Raw genomic sequence first — 11,889 nt, forward strand, 5'->3', positions numbered from 1 at the left:
TATTCTGACCCAAGTATCTGGGTTAGACACATATCAGATGAAATGTTAAATAGTAAATAACAGAATTTTAATTGTTTTTATTTTGAGTGGAGTATTTATTTAAATGTCCAGCTGGGAGCTGAGCGATCACAAGACATTACTTGAACATAAGGCTGTAGTCAGTTTCGAATCACAGGATTGACTATAAAATTCAGGTAAGTACTGTATTTGATTCTTATACACTGGTTGAATCAACGTTGTTTCCACGTCATTTCAATGAAATTACGTTAAACCAATGTGGATTAGACGTCTGTGCCCAGTGGGTATCTTTTCCATTCATTTGGAGTTGTGGCATAGCTTATATTTTCCATTCATTTGGATATCCAATATCAATAGAACAATAATCATCAACAGAGCAATGTTTTTATTTTCAATACATTTCAAAGTAATAAACATTGCATTAATATTCACAGTGACTCAAGACAACAAAAATATATAATGGCAAATTCAAACCAGTAAATTCACACTTTGGTGAAGAAACAAATGGAAACAGACAAACAAACAATTAGATTGAAAAAAAAAAAAAACATTTTAAACTGCTTTAAACATAAGCTTTTGAACTCCCAGACTCTGACACATGTTCTGCCCTGTAGATCTTTTGTCCACCACTTGTTTTGGAGTAGTTGTATGAATATCCCCTGTAAGACAAGTAGGGTACAATAGATTGGACAACAATGATTTCTTTGACTAGCTCATGTAACAGATGGGAAATCGCTAGCTAACTAGTGTTGGCTAGCCTATTACCTGCCTTGAGACCTGAGATAGTGTTGTCCTCACTTTTTCCAACCAAGACCATGGTTTTGGTAGGATAATGGTTAGCTTGCCAATAACTTTGGGAGTAGGAAGTGTCTTTGGTTGCATCCCAAATGGACCAGAGCCCTATAGTGCACTAAATAGGGATTAGGGTGCAATTTGGGACTCAACTTTGTGGATGCAATTACTCACCCTGTGGTTGGTACTGATGGACCCCTCTTACAGGAACAGCAGAGCATGACCCCACCTAGAATGGCCAAACAGGCAGCTCCCCAACCCATGTATAGACCTGCACCCAGTTCAAACCTAATGGACAGAGAATGAATCGTGTGTGTGTGTGTGTGTGTGTGTGTGTCCAAATCAGAATGATTCCTTCAATAAAAGGTTTTTATGAAAATGGTTTTAATTGATTGGTTGAGTGATGTGACCGGAAAAAACTCCTGCCAATTTGCAGGCAGTACTTTCAGCTTTTGGGATGTGTATTCACCTTACTCCTGCAAAGAATGGATCATGGAACTCCTGCACCACCCGTGCAGCATACCATGACACAGCAGTCAAGGTGGAAAGACCTGCAGGAGAGGCAGATTGAGATGGTTGATAAACGGCAGAAGAAAGAGAGGTGGGGGGAGAGAGGGGAAGAAAAAGAGAGAGATTGGTACTATGATTAGAGGAGAACTGAATAAAGATGATGATGCTGGCAGTTGGGAGTTGGGGACACACCTGATAAGATGAACAAGCTTCCGCCTGTCAGAGCGATTTTGCCCTTGGCCTGTTCAGAAGTGCTGCCGATCTTTGTGCATTTCAGCCCCAGCACTGACACAATGATGGACGCTAGACCCAGGAGCAGAGCGATGATCATCAGGGCTCGACATGCCTGTATGTAGCCTGAACACAGGAAGCGACAGAGTTCCAGTCAACAACAGACATAGGATCGATAGAGAGCCTGAGTAGACAGACTTGGAGAGGGAGGGAAATGTGCTCAACTCTATCCTCTTGCGTGTCTAACAACACACACACACACTGAAGAAGGCATAGCAGAAACGTTTGCAGGGTGTACTAGTGGGACATGTTGCCTAAAGAAAAACAGACTTCAATTGCTGCTATCAAGTGAGTGCTGGTGGCCTTTTTTAATTGTTAGACACTGCTAAAGGCTGATATCAACTTGCTGTTTGTCACCTACAGAACACACAAATGGAGGCTTTAACTCGGATGTAGGATGTGTCTAAGAAACATAACTGTACCAATACATGGATCATTCATGTTTGCTGAAGAGACACTCAATTGAAAAGACATTGTGTTCCTCTTATTCTTAAAACATTTGGCAACATCAGGAATCTAACAAAACTGACTATTTAAGGTTGTTTTATGTAATTGATTGACCATTACACAGAAAAATCACATCACATAACATTAACCATTTCAGTTGGCCAGTGACATAGACGAGCAGGAAACGTTTCCCTTTAGAGTTCCCTTTGACCAGGGATGTCAATTTAATTTGCAGATATTGTTTGGGACAGGTTTTGGAGATTATCTGTTAGTCCAGTTTGGGAGTAGTAGTCAGTCTAGTACCTACCAGGCAGAGCGAGCATAGACTCAAAGTCTTTGCAGTTCCTAATGCCGGCGCTGTTCTCGGCACATGAATGAAATAGATTCTGGAACTGGCGTGTGGATACGATGACACTGCCAGACACCGAGGACACCTTCCAGTAGTCATTGGCTAGTGAGGAGCCGGTGAGCAGCCAGCTTGCCACACACAACAAAAACCCAGTTAGTTCCACTGCCGTCGACATGATCACCCAGAGCACACACACACACAGGTGTGGGAAAAGGCTTCTTACTCTTGAGGTTGACACACAGGATGATTGAAAATGGCCTCACGAGATATGCAAGTTGTTGTATGTCCTTGCTCGGTCTCCAATGTGCTGGGTGTCTGTTGTCTTGTTTCAAATGCAGAGAACTTTAGTCTATGCACAGGGGTTGTAAAGCAATAAGAGGCGTGTAAAAACCATAGAGGCTTCACCTATAAGGTGATGGTGGCCAGGGTTTAGAGCTTAGGTGTGGTCTAAGGAGATAAAAAATATTACAGATTGGTTCATCGAAATTGGTTTAGATTGGTTCATCGAAAGCGATGACACCCATCCTGACCCACTGTTTGACTTTCTCAACTATTAAATCAGGAGTTTCACAATAGATACAGTACCTGCCATTGGTGTTTGCCATTGGTGTCTCCTTAGAATTCTCAGGTTAGACAATACTCATTTAATATCTCTCTCTGTATCAATGAAAGCACTCCGACCTTTGGTGGTGAGGTGACTACGGTTCTGACTACAGTTCTTTATTCTTATGAATGTGTGGTTATCTAGGAGTCTGTTGCAGTGTAATAGAGGTACACCACACTCTAAATGTCTACATATCTTACATTACTCATATCACATGTATATACTGTATTGAGACCAATCACTGGACACTTTAATAAATGGATCACTAGTCACTTTAAATAATGCCACTTTAGTAATGTTTACATATCTTACATTACTCATATCACATGATATAAAATACAGTATATACATCTACTGCACCTTGCCTATGGCCATCGCTCATCCATATATTTATGTACATATTCTCATTCACCCCTTTAGATTTGTGTGTATTAGGTAGTTGTTGGGAATTGTTAGATATTACTGCACTGTTGGAACTAGAAGCACAAGCATTTTGCTACACTCGCATTAACATCTGCTAACCATGTGTATGTGACCAATAAAATTAGATTCTATTTGACATACACACAATGAAAGGAAACCAAGGTCAGTGTGACTGTCAATGATTGACTGAGCGATGATACAATGATACTTGTGTGATTTACAACCCCTATTACCTTCATGGCCTGAAACTAAGACCATATGGCCTGCATACCTCAGTGTGGTGGTCGACAGTTGAAAATGACAGTCACGTAGGAAAGGAAGTAAAAAATACTACCGTACTACGTTGTCAATATGAGAACAGCTTCAAAAAGTCCTGCTTAGACTTTGGCTGTCCTAATATGGACACCGTACTACAGGCCTACGATAATTGATTTCACAGATACTCTATGTCAGTCTCATCTACACAATAGTTTTGTTATGTAAATACTTCTTTAGATCTTTTCTCAGTTTCTTGATGAATTTGTGTTTTATGGACAATTATCAAAGCAGCACAGTCACTTTAGACAAGGGTAAAACTACATCAAGTATTTGAGCCGATATCTAACTGCTGGGTCACTCTTGGCTGGAATTTAATCGAAAACCACAATTGCAATGTTTACACAGTGCTTTTGCCCAGAAACTACTGTCCGTGCATACATACTACTCATTTTGAAACTTGAAGGCATCTACCAGGGAAGGAAGTATGTTTATGTGATAACCTAAGAAGATGTTTACAACATTCAAAGATTTGTATTTGATCATAGGAAAATAAATCCTGGCGGGGCAATCTGTAACTAAATTTTTTACTTTGAAATTAATAACATAAACCCATAGATTTTTTGAAGACTACAAATTATAAATGCCTCATCGGCTTAGTTCAACTGTCATACTCCATCAGAACACAAAATGTTTTTTTTTAAACAATGTAATTGCAAACAGACTATACAGCCTCAAACCATGGTTAAAACTATAGTTTGGATGGTCAGTCCTTGAATCCATAGCTCTGTCTTTGAATTTGAAAGTGGTTACATTTCTCTAACACCATTTCTCAGCTGTTTATCAATACCATTTTGTTGTTGTTTAAACTACAGATTGCCCCTTTAATACTGCATGTGAGTATTGCACTGAGCCCTGCATGTGTCTCTCACCTGGTAGCCCCAGTACAGTCTTGTACCTCTGGCACTGCATAGAGCCCAGGGACGTGGCTGCGCAGGTCATCCACAGGCCCTCGAACTGCCAGTTGTTGGTTGTGACAGCCCCAGAATGGCTGCGTACCCTCCAGGAATGGGAACTAGTGCAGCTGTTCTCCAGACACCAGCCAATCACCCCTAAAGTCAGACCCAGGACCTGGAAAGCTAATAGCATGGTGGTCCGTCTTGCTGGCTGATTTACTGGGAAGAGAGAAGGCACAACAAACTATTTTTGTTATGTATTAGTTATGAACCTACATTGTAGTGTTAACTATATTCCAGTAGGCAAAACTGGTTGCACTGTCTTCATTATGATATATTGTACAGTGAAGGAAAAAAGTATTTGATCTCCTGCTGATTTTGTACGTTTGCCCACTGACAAAGAAATGTTCAGTCTATAATGTTAATGGTAAGTTTATTTGAACAGTGAGAGACAAAATAACAACAAAACAATCCAGAAAAACACATGTCAAAATCTTATAAATTGATTTGCATTTTAATGAGTGAAATAAGTATTAGACCCCTCTGCAAAACATGACTTAGTACTTGGTGGCAAAACCCTTGTTGGCAATCAGAGGTCAGACGTTTCTTGTAGTTGGCCACCAGGTTTGCACACATCTCAGGAGGGATTTTGTTCCACTCCTCTTTGCAGATCTTCTCCAAGTCATTAAGGTTTCGAGGCTGACGTTTGGCAACTCGAACCTTCAGCTCCCTCCACAGATTTTCTATGGGATTAAGGTCTGGAGACTGGCTAAACCACTCCAGGACCTTAATGTGCTTCTTCTTGAGCCACTCCTTTGTTGCCTTGGCCGTGTGTTTTGGGTCATTGTCATGCTGGAATACCCATCCACGACCCATTTTCAATGACCTGGCTGAGGGAAGGAGGTTCTCACCCAAGAGTTGACGGTACATGGCCCCGTCCATCATCCCTTTCATGTGGTGAAGTTGTCCTGTCCCCTTAGCAGAAAAACACCGCCAAAGCATAATGTTTCCACCTCCATGTTTGACGGTGGGGAGGGTGTTCTTGGGGTCATAGGCAGCATTCCTCCTCCTCCAAACACGGCGAGTTGAGTTGATGCCAAAGAGCTCCATTTTGGTCTCATCTGACCACAACACTTTCACACAGTTGTCCTCTGAATCATTCAGATGTTCATTGGCAAACTTCAGACGGGCATGTATATGTGCTTTCTTGAGCAGGGGGACCTTGCGAGCGCTGCAGGATTTCAGTCCTTCATGGCGTAGTGTGTTACCAATTGTTTTCTTGGTGACTATGGTCCCAGCTGCTTTGAGATCATTGACAAGATCCTCCCGTGTAGTTCTGGGCTGATTCCTCACCGTTCTCATGATCATTGCAACTCCACGAGGTGAGATCTTGCATGGAGCCTCAGGGAGATTGACAGTTATTTTGTGTGTGTTCCATTTGCGAATAATCGCACCAACTGTTGTCACCTTCTCACCAAGCTGCTTGGCAATGGTCTTGTAGCCCATTCCAGCCTTGTGTAGGTCTACAATCTTGTCCCTGACATCCTTGGAGAGCTCTTTGGTCTTGGCCATGGTGGAGTGTTTGGAATCTGATTGATTGATTGCTTCTGTGGACAGGTGTCTTTTATACAGGTAACAAACTGAGATTAGGAGCGCACTCCCTTTCACCCTTAGAAGGGCCTCCTCCCACCAGTTATCTGCAAGGTCAAGTTCACTACCCCAGTCTGTCTTGATTTTGTTTATTTGAGAGAGTTCAGAGGACAGCATAATGTCATATACAGTGAGGGAAAAAAGTATTTGATCCCCTGCTGATTTTGTACGTTTGCCCACTGACAAAGAAATGATCAGTCTATAATTTTAATGGTAGGTTTATTTGAACAGTGAGAGACAAAATAACAAAAAAATCCAGAAAAACGCGTGTCAAAAATGTTAAGTTGATTTGCATTTTAATGAGGGAAATAAGTATTTGACCCCCTCTCAATCAGAAAGATTTCTGGCTCCCAGGTGTCTTTTATACAGGTAACGAGCTGAGATTAGGAGCACACTCTTAATACTCTCGAAAATTCTAGATATTGACCTGCAGCCTCGTCCTCTGATAGCTATATTTGGAGTTCCATCTTTGTTACAGTCTCACTAAAAGTAAAGCGGACGTTGTAGCGTTTGCCTCCCTTATAGCCCTCCAGCAGATCTTGCTTCACTGGAAATCCTTCAAACCTCCCAATGCATCATCCTGGTTGAAAGATCTGTCTTTTCAACACTTAGAAAAAAATTATATACACTCTGAGAGGATGTACTGATAACTTTTTCTTGAGATGGCAGCCTTTAATTTCCTTTTTTGAACAGTTGCCTTCTATTGATCAGGAGTAAGGATTTTGGCCAACGGGAATGTTGTGATATTTTTTATTTTTGTGTTTGTATATGTGTACTTGTGTGCATGTGTATATTTATATATTATTATTTCCAATCGTACATTTATTTCATTTTTGTATGTATGCTGTTTTGTTGTTAAAGGGAGGGAGGTGTTTCAATAAGTATAGGGGGATAAAAGGATGTATCTGTTCAATTTGTAATTTGTATTTCTTTATATGTCCTATAAAAATATATTTAAAAAAAAGGGGTTTTGATAAAGTATTTTCCTGGTTGCTAAAACCATGTTATCTGAACCACCAACATACAGTGCCTTCAGAAAATATTTATGCCCCTTGATTTACAGCCTGAATTCAAAATGGATTAAAAAAAAAAACATTCTCACCCATCTACACACTATACCCCATAAAGACAAAGTGAAGATATGTTTTAAAAATGTTAGCAAATTTATTGAAAATGAAATACAGAATTATTACATTTCCATAAGTATTCACACCCCTGAGTTAATACTTTGCAGAAGCACCTTTGATGGTGATTACAGCTTTGAGTCGTCTTGGGTATGTCTGTATCAGCTTTGTACATTTGGATTTGGGGATTTTCTCCCATTTCTTCCTTGCAGATTTTCTGGGGAGTGGTGGTGAACAATTACATTCAAGTCTTTCCACAGATTTTCAATGGGATTAAGTATGGGCTTTGACTAAGCCACTCAAGAACTTTCACATTATTGTTTGGAAGCCATTCCAGCATTGATTTTGCTGTATGCTTGGGGTCATTGTCCTGTTGGAACGTAAACCTTGCCCCCCAGGCTAAAGTCATTTGCATACTGAAGCAGGTTCTCATCAAGGATTTGCCTGTATTTGGCCCCATTCATTGTTCCCATCTATCCTTACCAGTCTCCCAATCCCTGCTGGTGAAAAGCATCCCCATAGCATGATGCTGCCACCATGTCACGTCCTGACCATAGAAATATGTTATTTTCTATGGTAGAGTAGGTCAGGGCGTGACAGGGTTTTTCTTCTATGTTTTCTATTTCTATGTTTAGGTTCTAGTTTTGTATTTCTATGTTGGGGTTTTGTTTGGGATGATCTCCAATTAGAGGCAGCTGGTCCTCATTGTCTCTAATTGGAGATCATACTTAAGTAGGGGTTTTTCCACCTGGGTTTTGTGGGTGATTCATTTAGAGTTGTGTATGTGTTCATCTCTGTGTCACTTATTTTTTTCTCCATTCAGTGTATTTATGTATTGCGTAGTTTCTACAGCATAAATAAAATGTGGAACGACACACACGCTGCACTTCGGTCCTCTTCTTCCTACGACAGCCGTGACAGAATCACCCACCACCAAAGGACCAAGCAGCGTGGTCAGGAGGACTGGATTAAGCAGCGTGCCCGGGAGGAGATGGCATCCTGGTCGCTGGAGGAGTTGGAGGAAAGGATAGACTGGACTTGGGAGCAGGTATTGGAGAGATACAACAGCCTGCCGGGGAAGCAGGTGGAGGCAGCAAGGGAGTCACGGTAACGACGGAAGCCCGAGAGGCAGCCCCCCCAATGGGCACATGGGGAGATTGGCAGAGTCAGGGTGGAGACCTGAGCCAACTCCTCGTGCTTACCGTGGGGAGCGAGTGACGAAGCAAGCACCGTGTTATGCGGTGAGGCGCACTGTGTCGCCAGTGCGCATTCACAGCCCGGTGCGATCTGTGCCCGAGACTGTTGTCCTTCTGGCAGGTTCTCCCATCTCAGCCAAGGAACTCTGTAGAGTGGTCATTGGGTTCTTGGTCACCTCCCTAACCAAGGTCCTTCTTGCCCAGCTCTAGGCAGAGTCCATATTTTTCCCATTTCCCAATGATGGAGACCACTGTGTTCTTGGAAACTTTCAACACTAGAAATTGTTTTACACCCGTCCCCAGATATACAGATCAAGTCGGAAGTTTACATACACCTTAGCCAAATACATTTAAACTCAGTTTTTCACAATTCCTGACATTTAATCCTAGTAAAGATTCCCTGTTTTAGGTCAGTTAGGATCACCACTTTATTTTAAGAATGTGAAATGTCAGAATAATAGTAGAGTGAATGATTTATTTCAGCTTTTATTTCTTTCATCACATTCCTAGTGGGTCAGAAGTTTACATACACTCAATTAGCATTTGGTAGCATTGCCTTTAAATTGTTAAACTTGGGTCAAATGTTTCAGGTAGCCTTCCACAACCTTCCCACAATAAGTTGGGTGAATTTTGGCCCATTCCTCCTGACAGAGCTGGTGTAACTGAGTCAGGTTTGTAGGACTCCTTGGTCACACACGCTTTTTCAGTTCTGCCCACAAATTTTCTATAGGTTTGAGGTCAGGGCTTTGGGGTGGCCACTCCAATACCTTGACTTTGTCATCAAGCCATTTTGCCACAAATTTGGAAGTATTCTTGGGGTCATTGTCCATTTGGAAGACCCATTTGTGACCAAACTTTAACTTCCTGACTGATGTCTTGAGATGTTGCTTCAATATATCCACGTAATTTTTCTTCCTCATGATGCCATCTATTTTGTGAAGTGCACCAGTCCCTCCTGCAGCAAAGCACCCCCACAACATGATGCTTCCATCCCTGTGCTTCACGGTTGGGATGGTGTTCTTCGGCTTGCAAGCATCCCCTTTTTTCCTCCAAACATGACGATGGTCATTATTGCCAAACAGTTCTATTTTTGTTTCATCAGACCAGAGGACATTTCTCCAAAAAGTACAATCTTTGTCCCCATGTGCAGTTGCAAACCATAGTCTGGCTTTTTTATGGCAGTTTTGGAGCAGTGGCCTCCTCCTTGCTGAGCGGCCTTTCAGGTTATGTCGATATTGGACTTGTTTTACTGTGGATATAGATACTTTTGTACCTGTTTCCTCCAGCATCTTCACAAGGTGCTTTGCTGTTGTTCTGGGATTGATTAGCACTTTTCGCACCAAAATACGTTAATCTCTAGGAGATAGAACGCGTCTCCTTCCTGAGCGGTATGACAGCTGCGTGGTCCCATGGTGTTTATACTTGCGTACTATTGTTTGTACAGATGAACGTGGTACCTTCAGGCGTTTGGAAATTGCTCCCAAGGATGAACCAGACTTGTGGAGGTCTACAATTATTTTTCTGAGGTCTTGGCTGATTTCCCCATGATGTCAAGCAAAGAGGCACACCTCCAATTGACTCAAATGTCAATTAGCCTATCAGAAGCTTCTAAAGCCATGACATCATTTTCTGGAATGTTCCAAGCTGTTTAAAGGCACAGTTAACTTAGTGTATTTAAACTTCTGACCCACTGGAATTGTGATACAGTGAAATAATCGGTCTGTAAACAATTGTTGGAAAAATTACTTGTGTCATGCACAAAGTAGATGTCCTAACCAACTTGCCAAAACTATAGTTTATTAACAAGAAATTTGTGGACTGGTTGAAAAACAAGTTTTAATGACTCCAACCTAAGTGTATGTAAACTTCTGACTTCAACTCTATTTTATGTCTCATCACAATTCTCTATCGTAGATCTACGGCCAGTTCCTTGGGGTTCATGGTATAGTTCCTGCTCTGACATGCACTGTCAGAACTTATATAGACAGGTGTGTTTCTTTCTAAATCAATTATAAACAATTGAATTGGCCACAGGTGGACTCCAAGTTGTAGTGACATCAAGGATGATCCAAGCAAATTGGATGTGCCCAAGTTCAATTTGGAGTGTCAATTCAAAGGGATGTAAATATTTATGTAAATTGGATATTTTTGTATTTCATTTTCAATACATTTGCTAAAAATTCTAAAAACATGTTTTCACTTTGTCATTATGGGATATTGTATGTCAATGTGAAAGAAAAAACATATTTAATACATTTTGAATTCAGGCTGTAATACAACCAAATGTGGAATAAGTCAAGGGGTATGAATACTTTCTGAAGGCATGAAAAAGGCATCTTTACCTGGTTGTAACAAACATCAGATGGTTGTAAACTGATGTCTTTTCAACCAGAAAACCAGTTTACAACCACAAAAGCATGTAATGGGGACATGGTTCACCATTTTTCCCCAGCTGGGTAGTGTGAACCTATCAGTGCTTCAGGGGAAATATATTTGTAAGTCACGAACTAAATCTATCTTTAGTAAAGTGATCGAATGGAAGGAACATTTAAAGTTTTCACTTTAGCAAATCAAAACAAAACAGTTAAATTCAAAATGTCCAATTGTGTATAACATTGATCAATTTAAACTCAATCCATCTAAAATGTTTAGAGAAATCTAATAGCAAGGAATTTAATTATTTGCTAAGATTGTTACACCATCCTGTATAAACTAATCACTCAAACAAAGAAATGGAAAAGTAAACCAATGTACCTACTGTTTCTGTGATGAGAATGGCTTGAACTTTCGGTCTTTGTTGCAGTGTCTACTGTGCTGTTGAGTGGTATTTTGTATCCTCTGTTGTCTGTTTCCCTGGTTGGCTATGGAATAGGTAAGATGGAAGAAGAGAAAGTGAAGGGTATTTTTTGGAACAGAGGCTGTGGTCCCACTGAGGTGAGATTTGGGTATCGGGTGGATCAATGACCCTTCAAAACGATCTCCCACTATGAGCACACATGCTCACCTCTGCACGTGGCCTACTACTCTCCCCCAGAGCTGCACTGTGGGTTTAATGGGTTGCGTCCCAAATGGCACCTCATTCCCTATATCTTGCACTACTTTGGTCCAAACCTCAAGAACCTTACGCATGAACACACTGGGAAGAAGCACATCTAAAACTCACAGAGAAACTACTGTTCACTTTCTCAAACACCCAATCGCATTATACACCAGGGTCAATTCCCATTTAAACTTTGTCAAGTGAAGTGAAATTCACACCAAAAATAAAACGGCA

General features: G+C 41.0%; 1 protein-coding gene across 4 annotated transcripts; it reads right to left on the bottom strand.

The window, feature by feature from the left end:
- Positions 1–388: 388 nt before the first annotated feature.
- LOC106612348 (claudin-10) lies at positions 389–11,602 on the bottom strand. Of its 4 annotated transcripts, none has more exons than XM_045724297.2 (6): positions 11,374–11,602; positions 4,622–4,889; positions 1,513–1,677; positions 1,280–1,361; positions 985–1,098; positions 389–677 (listed from the first exon to the last, which is right to left on the bottom strand). In XM_045724297.2, exons 2-6 carry the CDS (start codon positions 4,836–4,838, stop codon positions 581–583), a joined length of 675 nt encoding a protein of 224 aa, XP_045580253.1. In that variant the 5' UTR covers positions 4,839–4,889; positions 11,374–11,602; the 3' UTR covers positions 389–580. The 4 variants fall into 4 exon arrangements, with proteins under 4 accessions (XP_045580253.1, XP_014068881.2, XP_014068879.2 ...); XM_014213406.3 differs by having other exon boundaries at positions 4,622–4,864; positions 11,370–11,602; XM_014213404.3 differs by having other exon boundaries at positions 4,622–4,864; positions 11,374–11,599.
- Between the last annotated feature and the right edge of the window lie 287 nt (positions 11,603–11,889).

The sequence above is a fragment of the Salmo salar genome, chromosome 09, assembly GCF_965601325.2.
Source record: "Salmo salar chromosome 09, fSalSal1, whole genome shotgun sequence".
NCBI classification, from domain to species: Eukaryota; Metazoa; Chordata; class Actinopteri; order Salmoniformes; family Salmonidae; genus Salmo; species Salmo salar.